This window comes from Saimiri boliviensis, chromosome 9, assembly GCF_048565385.1.
Source record: "Saimiri boliviensis isolate mSaiBol1 chromosome 9, mSaiBol1.pri, whole genome shotgun sequence".
In the NCBI taxonomy this organism is placed as follows: domain Eukaryota; kingdom Metazoa; phylum Chordata; class Mammalia; order Primates; family Cebidae; genus Saimiri; species Saimiri boliviensis.
Genome location: NC_133457.1, coordinates 30,804,478 through 30,830,053, shown reverse-complemented (window position 1 = coordinate 30,830,053; position 25,576 = coordinate 30,804,478). Strand labels below are relative to the sequence as shown.

General features: G+C 40.9%; 2 protein-coding genes across 2 annotated transcripts in view; one reads left to right on the top strand and one right to left on the bottom strand.

Moving 5' to 3' along the window:
- The window catches only part of PRKCI (protein kinase C iota), a 92,733-nt gene that overhangs the window by 55,603 nt on the left and 11,554 nt on the right, over nucleotides 1-25,576 (bottom strand). The window contains exon 2 of the mRNA XM_039480162.2: nucleotides 21,674-21,795. Within this exon, the coding sequence (XP_039336096.1) occupies nucleotides 21,674-21,795 (122 nt within the window). The remainder of the gene's footprint in view (nucleotides 1-21,673; nucleotides 21,796-25,576) is intronic.
- LOC120368315 (heterogeneous nuclear ribonucleoprotein D-like) lies at nucleotides 427-1,702 on the top strand. Its single transcript, XM_039480163.2, has one exon. It carries the CDS (start codon nucleotides 516-518, stop codon nucleotides 1,419-1,421), a length of 906 nt encoding a protein of 301 aa, XP_039336097.1. The 5' UTR covers nucleotides 427-515; the 3' UTR covers nucleotides 1,422-1,702.

The window sequence follows — 25,576 nt, the reverse complement described above, 5'->3', positions numbered from 1 at the left end:
GGCAGGAGAATCACTTGAACCCAGGAGGCAGAGGTTGGAGCATACTGCAGAAATTCAAAGGATCATTAGAGGCTACTGTGAGCAACTAAATGCCAACAAATGGAAAGCCTAGGAAAAAACGGATAAACTCCTAGAGATATACAACCTGCCAAGATTGAACCATGAAGAAATCCAATGCCTGACTAGACTAACAAGTAGTGAGATCAAAGCCATAATAAAAAATCTCTCAGCAAAGAAAAGTCTGGAACCCAATGGCTTCAGTACCATTTAAAGAAAAGCTAATACCAATCCTACTCAAACTATTCCAAAATACGGAGACCAAGGAGGAAATACTTCCAAACTCATTCTAAGACATCGGTATTACCCTAATACTAAAACCAGATAGATAAGTCAAAAGAAGAAAACTAGCTCTCTTCCGCCGCCATTTTAAATCCAGCTCCATACAACGCTCCGCCGCCGCTGCTGCCGCGACCCGGTCTGCGCGCCAGCACCCCCCTGCCGACAGCTCCGCCACTATGGAGGACATGCACGAGTACAGCAACATAGAGGAATTCGCAGAGGGATCCAAGATAAATGCGAGCAAGAATCAGCAGGATGACGGTAAAATGTTTATTGGAAGCTTGAGCTGGGATACAAGCAAAAAAGATCTGACTGAATATTTGTCTCGATTTGGGGAAGTTGTAGACTGCACAATTAAAACAGATCCAGTCACTGGGAGATCAAGAGGATTTGGATTTGTGCTTTTCAAAGATGCTGCTAGTGTTGATAAGGTTTTGGAGCTGAAAGAACACAAACTGGATGGCAAATTGATAGATCCCAAAAGGGCCAAAGCTTTAAAAGGGAAAGAACCTCCCAAAAAGGTCTTTGTGGGTGGATTGAGCCCGGATACTTCTGAAGAACAAATTAAAGAATATTTTGGAGCCTTTGGAGAGATTGAAAACATTGAACTTCCCATGGATACAAAAACAAATGAAAGAAGAGGATTTTGTTTTATCACATATACTGATGAAGAGCCAGTAAAAAAATTGTTAGAAAGCAGATATCATCAAATTGGTTCTGGGAAGTGTGAAATCAAAGTTGCACAACCCAAAGAGGTATATAGGCAGCAACAGCAACAACAAAAAGGTGGAAGAGGTGCTGCAGCTGGTGGACGAGGTGGTACGAGGGGTCGTGGCCGAGGTCAGGGCCAAAACTGGAACCAAGGATTTAATAACTATTATGATCAAGGATATGGAAATTACAATAGTGCCTATGGTGGTGATCAAAACTATAGTGGCTATGGCGGATATGATTATACTGGGTATAACTATGGGAACTATGGATATGGACAGGGATATGCAGACTACAGTGGCCAACAGAGCACTTATGGCAAGGCATCTCGAGGAGGTGGCAATCACCAAAACAATTACCAGCCATACTAAAGGAGAATATTGGAGAAAACAGGAGGAGTTGTTAAAGTAACCCATCTTGCAGGACGACATTGAAGATTGGTCTTCTGTTGATCTAAGATGATTATTTTGTAAAAGACTTTCTAGTGTACAAGACACAATTGTGTCCAACTGTATATAGCTGCCAATTAGTTTTCTTTGTTTTTACTTTGTCCTTTGCTATTTGTGTTATGACTCAATGTGGGTTTGTTTATACACATTTTATTTGTATGATTTCATGTTAAACTTCAAATAAATGCTTCCTTATGTGAAAAAAAAAAGAAAAAAAAAAAAAAAAGAAAACTACAGATCAATCTCTCTGATGAACATTGATACAAAATCCTCAACAAAACACTAGCAAACTGAATTCAACAATACATTAAAAAGATAATTCATCATTACCAACTGGGATTTGTTCCAGGGATGCAAGGATGGTTCAACACATGCAAATCAATCAGCGTGATACATCACATTGATACAACAGAATAAAGGACAAAAACCATATGATCATTTCAATTGATGCTTAAAAAAGCATTTGGCAAAATTTAACATCCCTTCATGACAAAACCCTAAAACAACTGGGGATAGAAGAAACATACCTCAACACAATAAAAGCCATATAAGACAGACCCACACCTAGTATACTGAATGGGAGAAAATGGAAAGCCTTTCTCTGAGATCTGGAACAAGACAAGGATGCCCACTTTCACCACTATTATTCAACACAGTACTGGAAGTTGAAGCTAGTGCAATGAGACAAGAGAAATAAAGAGCATCCAAAATAGAAAAGAAGATGTCAAATTATTCTTGTTTGCAGATGATATAATCTTATATTTGGAAAAACCTATAGACTCCACACACACACACACACACAAAAGATGAGAACAGGTAAACTAATTTAGTAAAATTGAAGGATATGAAATCAACATACAAAAATCAGTAGCATATCTATATGCCATGGCAAATAATCTGAAAAAGTAATCAAGAAAGTAATTCCATTTACAGTAACTGCAAATAAAATAAAATATCTATGAATAAATACCACAAAAGAAGTGAAAGACCTTGGCCAGGCGCAGGGGCTCACACCTTTAATCCCAGCACTTTGGGAGGCTGAGGTGGGCGGTTCACCTGAGGTCGGGAGCTCGAGACTAGCCTGACCAATATGGAGAAACCCCATTTCTACCAAAAATACAAAATTAGCTGGGCATGGTGGCACATGCCTGAAATCCCAGCTACTCATGAGGTTGAGGAAGGAGAATCGCTTGAACCTGGGAGGTGGAAGTTGTGGTGAGCCGAGATGGTGCCACTGCATTCCCGCCTGGGCAACAAGAGTGAAACTCCATCTCAAAAAAAAAAAAAAAAAAAGTGAAAGATCTCTTTCTTTAGAATGAAAATTATAAAACACTGATGCAAGAAACTGAAGAACACACACACACACACACACACACGAGAGAGAGAGAGAGAGAGAGAGAGATTGATTCCATATTCATGGACTGGAAGAATCAATACTGTTAAAATGTCCATACTATCCAAAGCAATCTACAGATTCAGTGTAATCCCTGAAATGACAATAAATACCAATAACATTCTTCATATGGAACCACAAAAGACCCAGAATAGCCAAAGCTAGCCTGAACAAAAAGAACAAAATTGGAAGAATCACATTCTGTGGCTTCAAATTATACTATGGAGCTACAGCAATCAAAGCAGGATGGGGCTGGCATAAAAACAGACACATAAACTGAGGGAGCAGAAGAGAGAACCCAGAAATAAATCCATACATCTAGAACGGACTCATTTTTTACAAAAATGCCAAGAACATACACTGAGAAAAGACAAGTCTTCAATAAATAAGACTGTCAATAAATAGTGCTGGGAAAACTGGATATTCCACATGCAGAAGAATGAAACTAGACCCCTATCTCTCACCATACGCAAAAATCAAATCAAAATGAATTAAAGACTTAAATCTAAAGCCTCAAACTATGTAACTACTAAAAGAAAAAACTGTGGAAACTCTCCACGACATTGGTCCAGGCAAGTAATTCTTGAGTAATACCCTATAATCACGGGTAACCAAAGCAAAAACAGATAAGTGGGATCACATCAAGTTAGGTTTCTATAAAACACTGCAATCAAAAAAGTAAAGAGACAACCCACAAAATGGGAGAAATAGGAAAAAAAATCTAATAATCTGATTAAATAATGGGCAAAAGATCTGAATAGCTTTTTTTTTTTTTTTTTTGAAACGGATCTCACTCTGTCACCCAGGTGCAGTGGTGCAATCTCGGCTCACTGCAACCTCCACCTCCCAGGTTCAAGTGATTCTTCTGCCTCTGCCGCCTAAGTAGCTGGAATTGCAGGTATGTGTCACCATGCCCAGCTAATTTTTTGTATTTTTAGTAGAGATGGTGTTTCACCATGTTGGCCACGCTGGTCTCAAACTCCTGATGTCAAGTGATCCGCTTATTTTGGCTTCCCAAAGTGCTGGTATTACAGGTGTGAGCCCTGAATAGACATTTTTTAAAAAGGAGACATACAAATGGCAAACAGATATATGAAAGGGTGTTCAACATCACTGATCATCAGGGAACTGCAAATCCAAACTACATCAAGATATAATCTTATTCCAGTTAAAATATCTTTTATCCAAAAGATAGGCAAAAAGAAATGCTAGAAAGGATGTACAGAAAAGGAAGTCTTCATATGCTATTGCTGGGAATGTACATTAGTACAGTCACTATGGAAACCAGTATGGAGATTTCTCAGAAAACAAAAAATACAACTACCATATGGTCCAGAAATCCCACTGCTAGATTATACACCCAAAAGAAAGGAAATCAGTATATTGAAGAGATATGTGCACTCCCATGTTTACTGCAGCACTATTCACAACAGCCATTTGGAAGAAACCTAAGTGTCCATCGACATGATGGGAGTACTATTCAGCCAGAAAAAAGAATGAGATCCTGTCATTTGCAACAACATAGATGAAAATGGAGGACACTGTGTTAAGTGAAATAAGCCAGATACGGAAAGACAAACCTCTCATGTTCCATTTGTGGAAGCTAAAAATTAAAATAATTGAACTTATGGAGACAGAGCAGAATGATGGTTACCTGAGGCTGAGAACGATAGTGGTGGTGGGTGGGTACAAAAATATAGTCACATAGAACGAGTAAGATATAGTATTTGGTTCAAGACTAGCCTGGATAACATAGGGAGACTTCTTCTCTACAAAAAAATTTAAAAATAGCCAGGAATGGTGGCTTACATCTGTAGTCCCAGTAGGCTGAGGTGGGAGGACTGCTTGAGCATGGGGAAGTCAAGGCTGCAGTGAGCTGTGATCATGTTACTACCCTCCGGCCTGAGCAACAGAGTGAGACACTCTCAGAAAAAAAAAAAAGGTTAGAAAAAGTAAAAAAGAAAAAAGATGTAGTACTTGATAGGACAACCAGGTAATTACAGTCAACAAAATTTATTGGATATTTAAAAATAATTAAAAGACTGGAATTGAAATGTTTGTAACATAATGATAAATGCCTGAGGTGACGGATACCCCATTTACCCAACATGATTATGCTCTGTATGCCTGCATCGAAATAGCTCATGTACACCATAAACATATACACCTACTAGGTATCCATTAAAATTAAAAGTAAAAGATTAACAGCAAAAAAGGTCTGCCCATTTAAAATTTGGCAAGCATTTCCAATTGTCCTCCAAAAGAGTTATAACACATACATTCATTCAACCAACAGTATATCTTTCCTAATTTCTTTCCTTTTTTTTGAGACCGAGTCTCGTTCTGTTGCCCAGGCTGGAATGCAGTGGCACGATCTTGGCTCATTGCAAACTCCATCTCCTGGGTTCAAACAATTTTCCTGTCTTAGTCTCCTGAGTAGCTGGGACTACAGGTGCCTACCAGCATGCCTGGCTAATTTTTGAATTTTTAGTAGAGACAGGGTTTCATCATCTTGGCCAGGGTGGTCTTGAACTCCTGACCTCAAGTGATCGGCCTTTCTTGGACCCCCAAAGTGCTGGGATTACAGGTATGAGCAACCACACCTGGCACTAATTTCTTAAAGATAATTACTGAATTCTGTATTTTCCAATCCAATAGGTGAAAAGTTATGTCTCACTTTAATATTTTTAAATTTCTTTAATTATTAGTGACCTTTGAGCCTGTTATTTATGAATTGACTATTTTTACCTCATTATGTAGATTTTTCACCTACTTCTTGTTTTATGACACATTTTCGTTTTTGTTGTTTCTTTATACATTTTCTTCACATTTCTCTAAGGTTTATTACTAGATTTTTTTTAAAAAAAAAAACAACAATTTTTATGTTGTTACTGTAGATTAAATATTTTCTTTGAATATACTTTCTGATTATTTTCAATTCGTAGGAAGAAAAGTTACTGGTTTTCATATGTTCATTTTATAAACGTCTTGTGTTGATATTTTAAAAGGCTAGATGAAAAAGAGTGAGGTCAACACGATTTAATCACATCACACAGATAGACTATTTCTGGATCAAAACTCAGTACGCTGATAAAAAATGAGTCTAACTGTACGTAGAGAAATTGGAATCCTCATATGCTGCTGGTAGGAAAGTAAATGGTGCAGTCACTCTGGAAAACTGTCTAGTAGTTCCTCACACAGTTAAACATTATTACCATATGAAATAAAAACATATTCACACAAAAAGTTGTAACCAAATGTCATAGCAACATTATTCAACAATAGCCAATTGCCCATCAATTGATGAATGGATAAATGTGTATATCCATACAATGGAATATTTTCCAGCCATGAAAGGAATTAGTAATGACACTGTATAGGAAATGTCTAGAATCAGTCTATCTGTAGAAACAGATCATGGATTAGTGGTTACCTAGGTCTAGGGTCTGCAGAGAAAGGGGCAGGAGGGAAACAAGTAGTGACTGCTAATAGATACGGAACTTTTTTGAGGGGGTAATGAAAATGTTCTATAATTGACAGTGATGACAGTTGCACAACTCGGTGACTATACTAAAAACCACTGAATCGTACACTTTAAACTGGTGAATAATATCTAAATAAAGTTTTATTTAAAAATAAAGGTTTTGTTTGTTTGAGACAGAATCTCACTCTGTCACCCAGGCTGGAGTGTGGTGGTACCACCTAGGCTCACTACAACCTCCAGCCCTCAGGTTCAAGCGACTCTCCCGCCTCAGCCTCCCTGATAGCTGGGATTACACGTGTGAGCCACCATGCCCAGCTAATTTTTTTGTTTTTTTTGTGTGTGTGTGTTTTTTTAGTGAAGACAGAGGCCAGGCTGGTCTCAAACTATGACCTCAGGTGATCCACCTGCCTCAGCTTCCCAAAGGGCTGGGATTACTGGCATGAGCCACCATGTGCAGCCAGAGTCTAGCACTTTTGCAAAAGTAAGTTTGCCTGCAAAGTAGCATTCAAGTCCAGGAACAGAGTTTATAAGTCTGCTTTACTTTTCCTCAAAGAAATAAAGTAATGCATTAAAAAACACTCCCTTTTTCAGTTATGTAAATTTCTCTCATTTTGCCACAAATATGAAAGTCAGTATCATTATGTATTTCTTTTTGTTTTTTCTGAGACAGAGTCTCACTCTGTTGCCTAAGCTGGAATGCAGTGGCATGATCTCAGTTCACTGCAGCCTTGACCTCCAGGATCAAGCAATCCTCCCACTTCAGCTTTTCAAGGTAAAGCTGAGCCCCACAGGGTCATGCTATCATGCCTGGCTAATTTTTTTTTCCTTTCATTTTTCTGTAGGAACATTTTTTTTTGTTTCCCTATGTCGTCCAGGCTGGTCTTAAACTCCTGGGCTCAAGTCATCCTCTCACCTTGGTCTCCAAAAGTGCTGGGATTACAGGCATGAGCCTTCATGTCTAGCCAAACACTTCATTTCTAATATTCCAGGTGAGAAAACTGAATACAGACTGTTTTTTAAACAAGATTCACTCTCTCTTTCTTTCTCTCTCTCTCTGTCTGTCACAAATGACACCAATGAGTATTTGTTTTACAAGCATCTTGACTTTTCAAAAATCTAAACATTAAAACATTAAGTCCAAATTTCCCTAGACTCACTGGCTAATTTTGATGTCCCAGAAAGCCAAAAAAGATTGAACCAAAAAAAGATGAATACATAGCAAACTGTAATTCCACATTTCAAGTGAATTCTGTAGTTAGGATGATTTTACTGTAGTAGTCTCTGAATGAAAAAAGCCAATTCTAACTATCTCACTTTTACTGGACATCATCTTTTTATCAGGCTAGTATCTGTTTGCTATTGGTTGAAACCTAAGCCAGATCAAGTACTTGCTTTTAAAATGTACCTAGAGACAAACACTTTTGAATAACCATCAGGAAGTATGAAAATAATAGTTAATGACTCTACGTATGTTCAAACCCATTTTGTTTTTCTTGGACTGAATCTCTTTAGTTCAAGTATTACGTGTTTTGGCCAACTGCTTAATGCTTGATAAAACTGAATGCATAAGTGTGAAGCAAAACATTCCATGCAGTCATTATGAAACAAAATGAGCAGAAAAGCTATTTCTCAAAGCCCACTCTATTACAAAAGTCCAAATTCACATCCTAGTGCAGGAATCCACCCCATGTGAGAATTGCTCAGTGCAGTGAATTTCAAGGTAATGGAATCTGTATATTAACCAGCAGGTTTTTTTTTTTTTCCCAACATATTTACTGTTTTGTTTTTGTTGTTGTTGTTTTACCTACAAAAAGATAGAAGCAAATTAAGGCATTAGACCTCAAAAAGTTAGATAAATATTCACGATCCAATTATTTATATGAGATAACCTGACAGAATGAAGAATGTGAAACATGTATGTAACCCTTGTTTTATTTAGTTATTTCAGTATATGCCTAAATTCAGTGCCCCACATATGAAAGAACACAGTCTAATACCAAAGTTGGCAACCTCTGAGACACACATTCTCCTCCCTGATGTCCAAGTTGACCACAGACTCACAAGACTCTCACTCTGTTCCCATCAGGACCTTCACATTGCCACCCTGCCTCTGAATAGATGGTCAGAACACTAAACCATTTGCAAAAGTCACTGTACTCCCTACTGAAAAGGGTTACACTGCTTAAAATATAGATTCGCACAAAAAAAAACAAAAAACAACAACCAAAAAAAAAAAAAAAAAAGAAAGAAGAAAAATAAATAAATAAAATACAGATTCGCAAAAATTTTCCAAGAGTGCCATAATGTTTAGGTGGTCATCCTCTCACTATTAGGCCCAATCACAGCAGCAGTGAATTTTTGGCTTGTTGCTTCCTTTTTCTGGCAGGTGAAAGTCAGTGGTTATAGAAATACATGCCATCCATGAAGCTGCTCAACTTTCTTTCTTTCTTTCTTTCTTTCTTTTTTTTTTTTGAGACAGAGTTTCGCTCTTCTTGCTCAGGCTGGAGTGCAATGGTGCAATCTGCAATCTCGGCTCACAGCAACCTCCACCTCCCGGGTTCAAGCAATTCTCCCGCCTCAGCTTCCCAAGTATCTGGGATTACAGGCATACGCTACCATGCCAGGCTAATTTTTTATTTTTAGTAGAGACAGGGTTTCTCCATGTTGGTCATGCTGGTCTCAATCTCCCAACCTCAGGTGATCCACCCACCTAGGGCTCCCAAAGTGCTGGGATTACAGTTGTGAGCCACTGCGCCCAGCCTTAACTTTCACATCTGAAGAGATGAAGTAATAGGAACAGACATAGCCTCCATCTATAAACAATTTTAAAACACTGGTTTAAACAGTGGTTTAAGGCTGAGTGCAGTGGCTCACACCTGTAATCCTAGCACTTTGGGAGGCCGAGGTAAGATTGCCTGAGTCCAAGAGTTCAGGACCAGCCTTGGCAACATAGTGAGATCCCATTTCTACAAAAAAAAAAAAAAAAAAAAAGAAAGAAAGAAAGAAAGAAAGAAAAAGTTAGCTGGGCATGGTGGCACATACCTACTTAGGAGGCTTAGGTGGGTGTACTGCTTGAGCCTGAGAGGTCAAGGCTGTAGTGAGCCATGACTGCACTGCTGCACGCCAGGCTGGGTGGCAGAGTGAGACAGTCTCCAAAAAAAGTAGCCAGAGAGGAGATACTTTACATACAGAAAGGAAGTTAAAGGTAGATTTTGCATCAGAAACAATGCAAACTACGAGACAGGGTACTGAAAGAAAAAAAAAAACTCCAACCTGGAGTTATTTATCAATCACAATCATCTTTCAAAAACAAAGGTGACCTAGCATAGGCAAATTCACAGACAGAAAGTTTAACACAGGTTACTAGGGACTGCAAAAGAAAGGATAGGGAGTTATTGTTTAATGGGTACAGTTTCTGATTGGGACAATGAAAAGTTCTGGAAATGGATTGACAGTGGTAATGGTTATACAACACTGTGAAAGTACTTATGCCACTGAACTATACACTTAACAGTCGTTGAACCGGTAAATTTTCTTATTTACGTTTAATTACAATTAAAATTGTTTTAAAAGGGTACACTAATTCTCTAACTACATTAACAGATCTCAAGACATAATGCTCTGCTAGGCATAGTGGCTCACGCCTGTTATCCTAACACTTTGGGAGAGCAAGGCAGGAGGATCACTTGGGCTTAGAAGTTCTGAGACCAGCCTAGACAATATAGCAAGACTCTGTCTCTACAAAAAATAAAATTAAAAATTAGGCCAGGCATGGTGGCTCCTGCCTGTAATCCCAGCACTTTGGGAGGCCAAGGCAGGTGAATCAACTGAGGTCAGGAGTTCAAGACCAACCTGGCCAACATGGCGAAATCCCACCTCTACTAAAAGTACAAAAATTAGCCAGGTATGGTGGCGGGGGCCTGTAATCCCAGCCACTCAGGAGGCTTAGGCAGGAGAATTGCTTGAACCCAGGAGGTGGAGGTTGCAGTGAGCCGAGATCACGCCACTGCACTCCAGCCTGGGTGATAAGAGTGAGACTCCATCTCAAAAAAAAAAAAAAAAAAATTAGCTGGGCATGGAGGAGAACTCCTGTAGTTCTAGGTACTCAGGAGGCTGAGGCAGGAGGACTGCGTGAGCCTGGGTGGTAGGCTGTGGTGAGCCATGATCACACCACTGCATTCCATCCTGGGTGACAGAGAAAGAATCTGTGTCAGAAAGAAAAACAAAAACAAAGACATAACATCCAAGGGGAAAAAAAACCATTTCAGAATATGGGATACACAATGCCATTTTATTTATTTATTTATTTATTTTGGAGACGGAGTCTCACTCTGTTGCCCAGGCTGGAGTGCAGTGGCGTGATCTTGGCTCAGTGAAACCTCCACCTTCCAGGTTCAAGGGATTCTCCTGTTTCAGCCTCCCGAGCAGCTAGGACTACCGGTGCGCACCACCACGCCCAGCTAATTTTTGTATATTTACTAGAAACAGGGTTTCACCATATTGGCCAGGCTGGTGTTAAACTCCTGATTCCATGATCCGCCCACCTCGGCCTCCCAAAGTGCTGGGATTACAGGCGTGAGCCACCGCACCCAGCTAGTGCCATTTATTAAAAAGCACATAAGGCCAGGCACGGTGGCTCAAGCCTGTAATCCCAGCACTTTGGGAGGCTGAGGCGGGTGGATCACGAGGTCAAGAGATCGAGACCATCCTGGTCAACATGGTGAAACCCCGTCTCTACTAAAAATACAAAAAATTAGCTGGGCATGGTGGCGCATGCCTGTAATCCCAGCTACTCAGGAGGCTGAGGCAGGAGAATTGCCTGAACCCAGGAGGTGGAGGTTGCGGTGAGCCGAGATCGCGCCATTGCACTCCAGCCTGGGTAACAAGAGCGAAACTCTGTCTCAAAAAAAAAAAAAAAAAAAGCACATAAAAACACTATGCTTGAGCCGGGTGTTGTGGCGTGCATCTGTAGTTTCAGCTAGGAGGAGTGCTTGAGCCCAGGAATTGGGAGGCCAACCTGAGCAACATAGCGAGGTCCCATCTCTCAAAAACAAACAAGAAAACCCATCACATTTTGTTATTTATATGTATGGGATAGTGACAGAAAGCAGATCAGTGACTGCCTAGGGATGGAGAAGTAAGAGGGAGGAGAAAACAGTGTGGGGATCATAAGCATACCCCATGTGAGCAGTTGTCTATGAGAGAGAGGAAGAGGACAGGGCAAATGGAGATGGGATGCCAATAAGAAAAACACACCTGGCCGGGCGCGGTGGCTCAAGCCTGTAATCCCAGCACTTTGGGAGGCCGAGGCGGGTGGATCACGAGGTCAAGTGATCGAGACCATCCTGGTCAACATGGTGAAACCCCGTCTCTACTAAAAATACAAAAAAATTAGCTGGGCATGGTGGCACGTGCCTGTAATCCCAGCTACGCAGGAGGCTGAGGCAGGAGAATTGCCTGAATGCAGGAGGCGGAGGTTGCGGTGAGCCGAGATCGCGCCATTGCACTCCAGCCTGGGTAATGAGCGAAACTCCTCCTCAAAAAAAAAAAAAAAAAGAAAAAAGAAAAACACACCTTCCCAGATATCGGAGCAGATGCACCTAAGAGCCCCAACACTATCTCAAGACTCCCACAGCCTCTCTTGTCTTATAAATAACTATTTCTCCACTCACAATGCTCTGACACCAAATGTGTAAGTTTTCCACAAGAAAATCTTCAATTCTCTGTGGAGACTAACCAAGTGTCCTACAATTTAATTAAATTCTGACACTACCTGGAGTTAACACAGACCCCATAGGTTTAGGGCTCAGTCCCATAGACTGTCCCCCACTTCAGATGCTAACTGCAAGTAGTAGATCCTCAAATTAGCCACACTTATGTCTGACTTGGCTACAAACTGGGCATTCTCATGTTGGGACTCAGTAACCAATACTTAAAGGTCTCTCTGACTTTCTCCCTCAATGACCCACCCCTACAACTGACTCTCCCAAAGCCATAATGACATTCTCTGAAGTTCCTTTATCGCCTAAAATCCAGACCCACCAAGGAGAACAATTGTTTTGTCTTCCCCTCCCAGTAAGACCAAGAATGTAATCACACCTGAACAGATCCTTCTACAAGATAATGTACAAGTTAATCTCTTGTCCCTGATCTGAACAGTTCTTCCTAGTAATCCCTATATCAGAATTCCTCTTCTCCCTTTGCCTATAACTTGTTTCATTTAATTATTTTTTTTTTAAGGTTAGTCAAGTGAAGCCGTGGGAGTGGAAAAGGCACAAAGAAATCTGTAACTGGCTGTGATCAATTAGTTGTAAACACCAGGGCACCTGGGCTAGCCATACAACCTGTTTTACCAGGATATTATATAAGCTTCTGAACTCCATTGGGTAGTGAGTAATCTCTGTGGTTCTCCTGTGTACACGTAATAAAAGCTGTATGCCCTTTCTCCAATTAATCTGCCTCTTGTGAGTTGATTTTTCAGCAAACCTTTGGAGAGCAAGGGGGACGCTTTCTCCTGGCCCCTACACCCACAATCCCCTCCTCATCTTAAATAATTTGCTCCCAAAATACATATTACAAAGAATATAAATGAAGAGCAGGATGAAGAGGTACATGGGGCAAGGTACGGGGGGATGCAGAGTTTCCAAGGCAGGTCCAGGTGTACCACCCTCCCAAGATCTTGATTTGTTCACTGAGCAGGAAGCGCTCTGAATCCCTACATTCTGGGTTCTTAAGCAGGGGCCCCATTACCTAGGCAAGATTGATTAAATCATTGGTCACTGGTGATTAACTCCATCTCTAGGCCCCTCTGCCCTCCCCAGAAATAAGGGAAGGTAGGCTGAAAGCCCCAACTCTCTTAACCACATGGTTGATTACTCTGGCAACCAGAAGTCATCCTCCAAGAGCCATCTCGTTAGCATAAATCAGGTTTGGTTGACAGGGGCTTATCATAAATAACAAAAAATGCTCTTCTCACTTCTATCACTCAGGACATTCCAAGGGTTTTAGACACTGTCAGGAGGAACCAGGGAGGAATAGCAGATATATATTTTTCATTATGTTATAGTATCACACCTCACCCCTGAATCCATCCCCACTCTACCACTCCAAGGGGTTTCTCCTGGGTGACCCCCAGTCTAATTCCTTTTCCTTCCAGGCCTCCAGACTGCTTGGTGTGTAAAAGATAGCAGCCAGAATTTACTGGGTGTAAGGTCTGTCTGAGGAACAGAGGTGGGGGAGAGGCCAGATCTAAGAAAACTAGTTGGAGACATCTCTAAGTCAGCGATCTTCTAATTGGGATATTATACCACTGGAGCACAGGAAAACTTTTCAGGGACTAACAGGCATAGAGGATGAAAGAGCAGAAGTCAGGAGCTGCCACGCACAAGACAACATTTGGGGATAACGGATACGTTCTCCATCTTGCTTGCGCTGATGTGTTCCTACGTAACAAAACTCATCAAACTGTAAAGTTTTAATATGTATAACTTATTATATGTCAATTATACCTCAATAAATCTATTTTAAAGTGAAGTTAAAAACATGGATAATTTGTCACCAGCAGAACTTCTCTATAAGAAATGTTAAAGAAGCTGGGCACAGTGGCTCATGCTTACAATCCCAGCACTTTGGGGGGCCAAGGCAGGTGGATCACCTGAGGTCAGGAGTTCGAGACCAGCCTGGCCAACACAGTGAAACCCCATCTCCACTAAAAATACAAAAATTAGCCAGGCATTGGCAGGTGCCTGTAATCCCAGCTACTCGGGAGGTTGAGACAGGAGGATCACGTGAACCCAGGAGGTGGAGGTTACAGTGAGCTGAGATCACACCATAGCACTCCAGCTTGGGTGACAGAGCAAGACTCCATCTCAAAACAAAACAAAAGAAGAAATGTCAAAGGAAGTTCTTCAAACAGAAGGAAACCTACGTTAATTACAAAACTAGGTATGCTTGGAGGTTCCTTGCTTTTATTTTCTAATTACTGTTAAATTTTTTCTTTTCTTGTCTTTTCTGTGGCCCAGGCTAGAGCACAGTGGTGTGATCTTGGTTCACTGCAGCCTCAACCTCCTAGGCTAAGTAATCCTCCTGCCTCAGCCTCCCAAAGTAGCTCATGCCATCACACTTGGCTAATTATCTTTTTTTTATTCTTTTTTGTAGAAATAGGTCTCCCTGGTGCAGAGGCTGGTCTGAACTCCTGGCTTCAGGTAATCCTCCAGCCTCAGCCTCCCAAAGTGCTGGGATTACAGGCAAGAGCCACTATACCTGGCTGTTAATATTAATTTTTCAATTTTTTCAGGCTTAAAGCCATAATACTGCTATCTAAATAGGTGAAGTATCATTGACTACACATTCAGCCAAAGAGTTGGCTGAATTCAACTCCTGGCTAAGGCTTCTCTCTCTTACTCTAAAAACAAAGGTGAACTACACTGTAGCATTGTTCTGCATTACTCGCAATAGCTAAGATACAGAAACAACTGAAATGCCCATCAATGGATGAACAGATACAATAAATATGTCATATAGGCAACAATGGAATACTACTCAGCTTCAAAAAAGCAGAAAATTCTGTCATATTCAACAACATGGATGAACCTAGAGGACATTATGTTAAGTGAAATAAGCATAAGCCAGGCATACAAAGGCAAGTGCCACATGATACGTGGAATCTAAAAAGGTCGAACTCATACAAGTAGAGAGTACCAGAGGCTGGAGGGAGTGGGTTAGACAGAGGAAGGAGAGGTGCCAGTTGAAGGAAACAAGCTTGTGGTCAGGCAGGAGTAGTAAGTTCTGGTTATCTGTTGCATAGCATGGGGACTACAATTCATAATAATGTATTATGTATTTCAAAGTAACAAAAAGAGTGGATTTTAAATGTTCTCACCACAAAGAAATAAGTATTTGAGGTAATAGATGTATTAATTAGCCTGATTTTTTAATTCCAGAACATACACATGTATCAAAACGTCACACTGTATCCCATAAACATATACAATTAGTATCTGTCAATTAAGATAAAAAATATGAACTGACAACTCACATTTGTTTTAAAAAACAAAAAAAGACACATTTGTCATTCCCTGTCCCACACTCTTTCGTTACACAAGAATTTATGAGAAAGAGGAGTGTGGCATTACGGTTACAAAATTACTATTCCTTCTAAAATGTTTAGTTAGATTAACCAAACCAGTTTTTCCATGGTAAAACAAATCACTAAGACTCGTTTTGAGTACAAGGAAAAAGCACCATTGTCTTAAACCTCTTTACACAGATGAAGTAAGCTTTACTTGCTCCAACATAAAATTCCAACAATTAAATGTTTGGCTTGAGGAACAGTACTTCTCCTATGCCAGAGAAATCAAATGACTGTCCTGTCTTTGATCCTAGGAATTTTTTTTTTCTCCAGATCAGACCAACATGCCCCAATGCCTACATGATTAAAGACAAAGGTGACAAAATTACAACTGAAAAATAATTGAAAGTAACTTAAAAATAATTACTGTTGGCTCTGTATGTCTAAAATTAAGAAAAGATTGGTATCAGAATTAAGCAAGGTAAGAAGGATCACATGGGAATCAACAGACCTTAATGAAAAATTTAACCTTTTACTTGAACAAGACAAAGCCTACAGCTTCATAGCTTTCTGCAGAAAATTAGGAAACTTAATAGCTACTTAGGGAGAAAGCAGTATGAAATACATTATCATAGGACTGTTTCATCAGAAAGTTGATTTACTATGTGCATCTGTTAATTAAAATATGCTACTTTAAGAAAAAAAGAATAAACAGTAACTGCCAATGCTTAAGTCTTCAATAACCGAAGTAAAATTAAAACAGGGAAAGGCTTGATGCTAGCCTTTCGTAAAACTCAGAAATACATTTATACACATGTATCTTTTTTTTTGGAGATAGGGTTTTGCTTTGTTACCTAGGTTGGAGTGCAGTGGCACAATCAGGGTTCACTGAAGCCTCGATCTCCCATGCTCAAGCGATCCTCCCACCTACTTTTCGAGTAGCTGAGACTATAGGTGGCTAATTTTTAAAAACTTTTTTTGTAGGGACAGGGCCTCACTATCTCACTATGTTGCCCAGACTGTTCTTAAACTTCTGGGCTCACAGCATCCTCCTGCCTTGGCCTCCCAAAATTCTGGGATTACAAGCATAAGCCACTGCAACCAGCCACAAATATTTTTTGCTTTTTATTTTGTACTGCTCTAGCCACTGGAGCTCCAATGTGAATGGAACAGACAAGATCTCTGCTCTCATGGAGCTTACATTCTACCATACAACAAAAATAACCACAAAAAAGAAAACACACACACACAAGAGAAAAAACAGGACAAGAAGATACAAAGTGAAGGAAGACAAGAAGCTGCCTTGGAGGACATGACATTTGAGTCAAAACCCAAATGACGAGAGACAATCAGGTGACAATCCAGGAACAGAACTCTCCAGGCAAGGATAGTACAAAGGTATTATAAAAATGTTTAATGGACTATCGCTAAACTAAGTACTTCTAATAAAACACATTATCCAGTGATTCCTCTGTGTGTTGCAGTTTGAAAATCATTGATTGAGGCCGGGCGTGGTGGCTCAAGCCTGTAATCCCAGCACTTTGGGAGGCGGGTGGATCACGAGGTCGAGAGATCGAGACCATCCTGGTCAACATGGTGAAACCCCGTCTCTACTAAAAATACAAAAAAAAATTAGCTGGACATGGTGGCGCATGCCTGTAATCCCAGCTACTCAGGAGGCTGAGGCAGGAGAATTGCCTGAGCCCAGGAGGTGGAGGTTGCGGTGAGCTGAGATCGGGCCATTTCACTCCAGCCTGGTAACAAGAGCGAAACTATGTCTCAAAAAAAAAAAAAAAGAAAAAGAAAATCATTGATTGAAAAAAACTAATCAGCAAATAAATGGTATGAAATGATCAGGACATTATTAAAATGAAAATAATATTCATTTATGATAAGAAGCATTTTACTGAATGCTAAGCATAAGTTGCACACAATGCTAAATTACAATCAGATTATCTGTCTGAAGGCATACTGTGAGATATTCATGACATTTATAAATAACCATATTTAAACTACCCTTGTGACAGAGTAGGTCAAAAAGTAGTTAGATGAAGATACTCACCCTTCCTCTTTTTTTTTTTTTTTTTGAGACGGAATTTCGCTCTTGTTACCCAGGCTGGAGTGCAATGGCACAATCTCGGCTCACCGCAACCTCCACCTCCCGAGTTCAAGCAATTCTCTTGCCTCAGCTTCCTGAGTAGCTGGGATTACAGGCACATGCCACCATGCCCAGCTAATTTTTTGTACTTTTAGTAGAGACGGGGTTTCACCATGTTGACCAGGATGGTCTCGATCTCTCGACCTCGTGATCCACCCGCCTCGGGCTCCCAAAGTGCCGGGATTACAGGCTTGAGCCACCGCGCCCGGCCCTCAACCTTCCTCATAATGCAAAATTTAAAATACCAAGCTAGCATTTCACTTACTGATCTTTAAAAATGTTAATGATTCATAATATCCAAGGTTGGTAAGGGCAAGAATAAAGAAAGCCTCTCATTCAATGCAGTTGTGTGAAAAACTAATTTAATTTTTTCAATTGACAAAAATTATATTTACGATACATAACATGATTTCTGTTTTGTTTTTTGAGATGGAGTCTCGCTCTGTAGCCCAGGCTGGAGTGCAATGGCACGATCTCAGCTCACTGCAACCTCCACTTCCCAGGTCCTGGTCCAAACAATTCTCCTTCCTCAGCCTCCCGAGTAGCTGGGATCACAGGTGCACACCACCATGCCCAGCTAACTTTTGTATTTTTAGTGGAGACAGGGTTTCACCATGTTGGCCAGGATGGTCTTGAACTCCTGACCTCGTGATCCACCTGCCTCAGCCCCCAAAGTGCTGGGATTACAGGCATGAACCACCATGCCCAGCCCCATGTAATTTTTTTTTTGAAGGCCATGGAGGGTGAAAATGGGTGGCACTGGGTCCCAAGCTCCCCATGCCCACCAGGACTGCAAAATATCAGCTGTATGTCATTTGTCATGTTAATAAAACTGTTAATAAATAATTTATAGAAGGCTATATACTAAGTTATTCTCTTACAACTGGGATTGGTGAGGGAGGAGAGACAAAAAAGGAAAAATAAGGCCAGGCGCGGTGGCTCAAGCCTGTAATCCCAGCACTTTGGGAGACCGAGGCGGGTGGATCACGAGGTCGAGAGATCGAGACCATCCTGGTCAACATGGTGAAACCCCGTCTCTACTAAAAATACAAAAAATTAGCTGGGCATGGTGGCATGTGCCTGTAATCCCAGCTACTCGGGAGGCTGAGGCAGGAGAATTGCCTGAACCCAGGAGGCGGAGGTTGCGGTGAGCCGAGATCGCGCCATTGCACTCCAGCCTGGGTAACAAGAGCGAAACTCCGTCTCAAAAAAAAAAAAAAAAAAAAAGGAAAAATAAGAGGCTTCTTTTCACATTTCATAAATTTCTGCACTATTTTTTTTCCTGAACAGTGGACATGAATTACTTCAGAAACACTGCTTTAAAAAATGAGAATGTGTTTGCATTTACCTATAGCTTGGAGCCTCAATGACTTTCCAGAGCTCTTTAGACCAGGGAAGATAGAAATGGCCCCACATATTGAGCTGAATGTTATAATGACATTCCTTAAAATGAAATTCTATTTGTAGGCAGGGTGCAGTGGCTCAGGACTATAATCCCAGCACTTAGGAAGGCCAGGTAGGTGGATAACAAGGTCAGGAGTTCAAGACCAGCCTGGCCAACATGGTGAAACCCTGTTTCTACTAAAAACACAAAAATTAGCCAGGCGTGGGGGTGGGTGCCTGTAATCCCAGCTACTCTGGAGGCTGAGGAAGAAGAATAACTTGAACCCGAGAAGCAGAGGTTGCAGTGAGTTGAGATCGTGCCATTCACCCTGGGAGACAGCGAGACTCCGTCAAATAAATAAATAAATAAATATTCTATTTGTATAACGATTAATAGAAAACAACTGTATAAAAGTAGTATATCTAGGGTACCTTCTTCTTCAAAATTTATTTCCACAGGTTTTTAGAGAGCAGGTGGTGTTTGGTTACATGAGTAGGTTCTTTAGTGGCGACTTCTGAGATTTTGGTGCACCCATCACCTGAGCAGTGTACGTTGTGCCCAACGTGTAGGTCTTCATCCCTCACCCCTAACCCACTCTTTCTATAAGGTACCTTTTAACTAGACATCAACAATAGTCCGTCATGTAAAATAAAATCTAACGTGATTTGCAAAGCTCTTGGGGACCTAGTCTCATGCTTCTCAAACAAATTTCTGTATTCATACGACTCACCTGTGGATCCTGTTAAACTGTAGACCAATTCAGTAGCGTGCTATGGGACCTAAGAGTCCTCATTTCTAATAAGTTCAGCAGATCATACTTTGAATTGCAAGGATCTAGCCCAAGTTCATGCCTTACTACTCCCCACACTTCAGATACAGTGAATTATTGCTTTTCACTCATCATGTTCTTCACATTTCTGTGCCTTTCTATATATTCTTCTTTAGCCTATATGGTTTTCTCCTCACCTCCTCTACCTCAAAAGCTCTTACTCTGTATACATGTAGGTCAAACATTGTAGATTTATTACCGATGCATCTTCTTTTGCATTCCTCAAGGTCCCTATGCATTTATGTTCCAGAATTTATCACATTTGTTACACATGTGTCCATCTCTCTATCAGACTCTGGGTTTGAGGACAAAAGATGTCTGTCCTCAGCACAAAGATACTTGCTTCTATTTTTTTTTTTTTTTTTTTTTGAGACAGAGTCTTGTTTGCTTGCCTTGTCACTGGAGTGCAGTGGTACAATCAGGGCCCATCTTCCAGGCTCAAGCAATCTTTCCACCTCAGCCTCCCAGGCAGCTGGGACCACAGGTGCACACTACCATACCCAGCTAAGTTTTAAAAACTTTTTGTAGAGACAAGGTCTCACAATGTTGCCCAGACTGGTTTCAAACTCCTGGCCTCAAGCGATCTTCCCACCTCGGGCCTCTAAAGTGCTAAGATTACAGGTGTAAGCCTACATATTTGATAAATGTTTTCTGAATACAAGTCACTGAGGTATCAGGTTTCTGTCACCACTTTGAAATAACGACTGTCAAAATCACTTTCATTCCATATTTTCTTTTAGGTAATATTCAGATTAAAAAGAGGTAATCTCTTGAATTAAAATATAAGACAACACATATTCAAAATTAAAGTGAAGCAGGGGGGCAGGGGTGGTGGCCCACACCTGTAATTCGAGAACTTTGGGATGCCTAGATGGGCAGATCACTTGAGGCCAGCCCGGGCAACATGGCAAAACCCCGTCTCTACTAAAAATACAAAAACGATCTGCGTATGGTGGTGCACTCCTGGAATACCAGCTACTTGGGAGGCTGAGGCACAAGAATTGCTTGAACTTGGGAGGCAGCGGTTGCAGTAAGCAGATATCATGTCACTACACTCCAGCCTGGGTGACAGAGCAAGAGTTTGTCTAAAAAAAAATTAAATTAAAAAATAAAGTGGGCCGGGATCGGTGGCTCAAGCCTATAATCCCAGCACTTTGGGAGGCCGAGGCGGGTGGATCACGAGGTCAAGAGATCGAGACCATCCTGGTCAACATGGTGAAACCCCGTCTCTACTAAAACTACAAAAAAATTAGCTGGGCATGGTGGCGCGTGCCTGTAATCCCAGCTACTCAGGAGGCTGAGGCAGGAGAATTGCCTGAACCCAGGAGGCGGAGGTTGCAGTGAGCCGAGATCGCGCCATTGCACTCCAGCCTGGGTAACAAGAGCGAAACTCCGTCTCAATAAAAAAATAAAATAAAATAAAATAAAATAAAAGTGAAGCTAAATGCAATGGCTCATGTTTGTAATCCCAGTACTTTGGGAGATCACAGCGGGAAGATCACTTGAGGCCAGGAGTTGGAGACCAGCCTGGACTTAGCAAGACCCTGTCTCTAAAACTTAAAAAAAAAAAAATTAATTCAAAGAAAAAACAAAATTAAAATGTCCCACTATTTGACGAGATGCTTACCTTATGCTTAAAAAAAGTCAAGTTAATTTCACATCATTTTGGCATAAAAGAGGCAAAGCAAAGACTGTACTCTTCAGTATTCTTTTAAGTACTTAAAGAAAAAGAACAGCATCGAATTTCTAATATTCTTTCCCCTTAAATTTATTAGGACTCTTATTTTTTAGAACAAATGATAGAATAAGATCTTAAATCAAATGCTGACATAGGCAACCCTCTCTTTACCACTCACCTTCCTCATCTATCCATTTCATGGTGAAGAGCTGTTCGTTGTCAAAAGAGCACATGTCTCGAACCTCATTGCAAAGGCCCTCAAAGGAGATGGAAGGTTCAAAATGTGTTATCATGATATCCCTGAAAAAGAAAAGGAGTTTTAAGTTTGAAAATGATTAAAAATAACAATGCTGCATATATTACTGAATGCTTGAAAATTTGATGAACTTTGGTAATTTTGCGTGTGCGTCAATGTGCACTGCTTTCAGTAAACGATTTCAGTAAAGTAAAAGTTAAAATATCAAGCTGGGCACAGTGGCTTATGCACTTTGGGGAGCTGAGCTGGGCGGATCACTTTAGTAGCTCAAGACTACCCTGGGCAACATGGTAAAACTCCCTCTCTACTAAAAAAAAAAATTAGCTGGAGGCTGAGGTGGACAGAGGTTACAGTGAGCTGAGATCACACCACTGCACTCCAGCCTGGGAAACAGAGGTGACTCTGTCTCAAAAAAATAAAAATAAAAACAAAAGAAAACAAAAAAACCAAATACATATATAAACACATACATAATTATACTGTTTTAAATAGTTTTAAAAAATAAAAATAGGGCCAGCACAGTGGCTCATACCTGTAACCCAGCACTCTGGAGGCCAAGGTGGGTGGATCACCTGAGGTCGGGAGTTTGAGACAAGCCTGACCAACATGGTGAAACCCCGTCTCTACTAAAAATACAAAAATTATCCAGGTATGATGGTGCATGCCTATAATCCCACCCACTTGGGAAGCTGAGACACAAGAATTGATTGAACCTGGGAGGTGGAGGTTGAGGTAAGCAGAGATCGTGCCACTGCACTCCAGCCTGGGTGACAGAGTGATACTCCATCTCCAAAAAAAGAAAATAGCTTATCTTAATGACAAAAGAGAGCTGCTTGCTTTAAAGCAATCTTTCTTTCAAAGAACCCTCAAGTTTATTAGTATGAGGGCATAGGGTTGAGAGAATGTATTCTGGAATTAAATTATTATTATTAGAAGAAAACTCCATAGAATTTCTCTGTCAAAGAATAAGTGTAGGAGTCTCCTCTCTGGGCTTTGGAGCCTCCCTCCCTTTGTCTCTGTACAGGGGAGCTTCTTTCTTCTCTCTTCTTTCTTGCTTATTAAACTCTCTGCTCCTTAAAACCACTCCAAGTGTGTCCTTGCCGTTTTATCCATTTTGCAGGAGACAAGAGCTCTGGTGCTCTTCCACTCATCAGAGCTGTATCAGTGCCGTCTTCAGAGCACAGACCAAGGACTCACCACACAACATACCTGCTCAGCCCTGATCTTGGACTTAGAGCCTCCACAACAGACTCTGCTCCAGCTATGAACTTAGGAGATAAAGGAAAAACGTGGTTTTCTTTTTCCAACTAGAAGCTGGACATCCTAAGTGATTTGTCAGAGCAATATGTTTGGTTTTCTCTGTCTGGTTCCAAGTTGAAAGTAGGAACAACAACAACACGAGGAAGCCTGCAATTTTTGACTACGTCCTGATCTCTGTGCTGATCGCTGCCTAGCTGAGGGTCAGGGTTCTGTTATCATCTGTGCTCTGTTCACTGTCTGCTTGAATATTCTGTCTCTCTATAGAGGAGAAAAACAATAACCTTCATTATCAGAAACCTCACTCGAAGTTTACTTTTCTGTCTCAGTGTACTTTTACAAATCACTTAGCTTTTTAAATATACGACTATGTTTTCTCACTGAGTAGCAACAGAAGCAGTATTTTTGCTAGGCTTGAGCTGCTTACTATTTAAAAAATTATAGTTACATTTTTATAATAAAACCTAATTTTAGGCTCAGATGCACATACAACAATATTTGTATTAAAAATTTTTTGGTTTTTTTTTTGAGACTGAGTTTCGCTCTTGTTACCCAAGCTGGAGTGCAATGGCCCGATCTCGGCTCACCGCAACCTCCGCCTCCTGGGTTCAGGCAATTCTCCTGCCTCAGCCTCCTGAGTAGCTGGGATTACAGGCACGAGCCACCATGCCCAGCTAATTTTTTTGTATTTTTAGTAGAGACGGGGTTTCACCATGTTGACCAGGATGGTCTCGATCTCTCGACCTCGTGATCCACCCGCCTCGGCCTCCCAAAGTGCTGGGATTACAGGCTTGAGCCACCGCACCCGGCCTGTATTACAAAATTAATGTTTATTTATAATATATGAACATGTTCTTTTTAAAAAATAGAGAATGTGATGGATTAATCTGATTTTTTTTTTTATAATCACCTCTGGTTTTAAGAATATAACTGTCTAAGGGCCGGGCACGGTGGCTCAAGCCTGTAATCCCAGCACTTTGGGAGGCCGAGGCAGGTGGATCACGAGGTCAAGAGATCGAGACCATCCTGGTCAACATGGTGAAACCCCATCTCTACTAAAAATACAAAAAATTAGCTGAGCATGGTGGCACGTGCCTGTAATCCCAGCTACTCAGGCGGCTGAGGCAGGAGAATTGCCTGAACCCAGGAGGTGGAGGTTGTGGTGAGCCGAGATCGCGCCATTGCACTCCAGCCTGGGTAACAAGAGCAAAACTCCGTCTCAAAAAAAAAAAAAAAAAAAAAGAATATAACTGTCTAGAGAAAATAACTAATAGAGCTCATTGCACATTATCTAGAACTCACTGTAAGCCAGGCAATTTTCTAACAACTTGATGGGGTTGGTACTATTTTTATACCTATTTTACATATGAGGAAACTAATGGAGAGAGAGGTTTTCACATAGCTCACCAAGTCACTAGCTAGTAAGTAGTAGAGCCAGGATTCAAATTCAGGGGAAAAAAAAGCACCTGAGAAGCTTCATGCTGCTTTCTGATCACCCCCTTACTCTCTAAGAGTAACCACCATCCACAACATTCATTGTGCCTCTTTCCGTATTTTATATAATTTCATATAAAAATGTGTTTATACATGGGAAAAAAAAAGTGTAAAATTATATTTCTTAAAGGGAAAAATTAGTATCACTGGATATCACCAAAATGTAACTTCCTTATTGAAGTCCACATTTAAAATTAACATATATGTAAACATATTTGCAAACAACAAGGCTTTCATAAATTTTACTTTTCAAAAGCTAAAAAATATTTCGCAGAACATACAAATTCTTTTTTTTTTTTTGAGACAGAGTTTCACTCTTCTTGCCCATGCTAGAGTGCAATAGCACAAACTCAGCTCACCACAACCTCTGCCTCCCAGGTTCAAGCAATTCTCCTGCTTCAGCCTTCCGAGTAGCTGGAATTACAGGCATGTGCCACCACGCCCAGCTAATTTTTTTGTATTTTTAGTAGAGATGGGTTTTCTTCATGTTGGTCAGGCTGGTCTCGAACTCCCAACCTAGGTGATCTGCCCAGGTTGGCCTCCCGAAGTGCTGGGATTACAAGCATGAATCACCATGCTCGGTCCATACAAAAACTTTTAAAACATCTGTGTAATCCTTAAAAAGTGTAAGTATAAGGCAGACACAGTGGCTCACACCTGTGATCCCAGCACTTTGGCAGGCCAAGGAGGGCAGATCACTTGAGGTCAGGAGTTCAAGACCAGCCTGGCCAACATGGTGAAACCCCACCTCTACTAAAGATACAAAAATTAGCATGGTGGCAGGCGCCTGTAATCCCAGCTACTTGGGAGGCTGAGGCAGGATAATCGCTTGAACCTGGGAGGCGGAGTCTGCAATGAGCTGAGATCAAGTCACCGCACTCCAGCCTGGGCGATAATAAAGTGAGAGTCCGTTCCAAAAAAAAAAAGCGTTAAGTATAGACACCCATAAGAGACACAAGTGAAGGAGTTTTGCTTTATCAACTACCACTCCTTAAGTTCCAGGCACTAAAACATTCAAGGGAGTTTTACATAAACACTTCTCTCAGGAATTGCGAAAGCACTATCTTCATTACA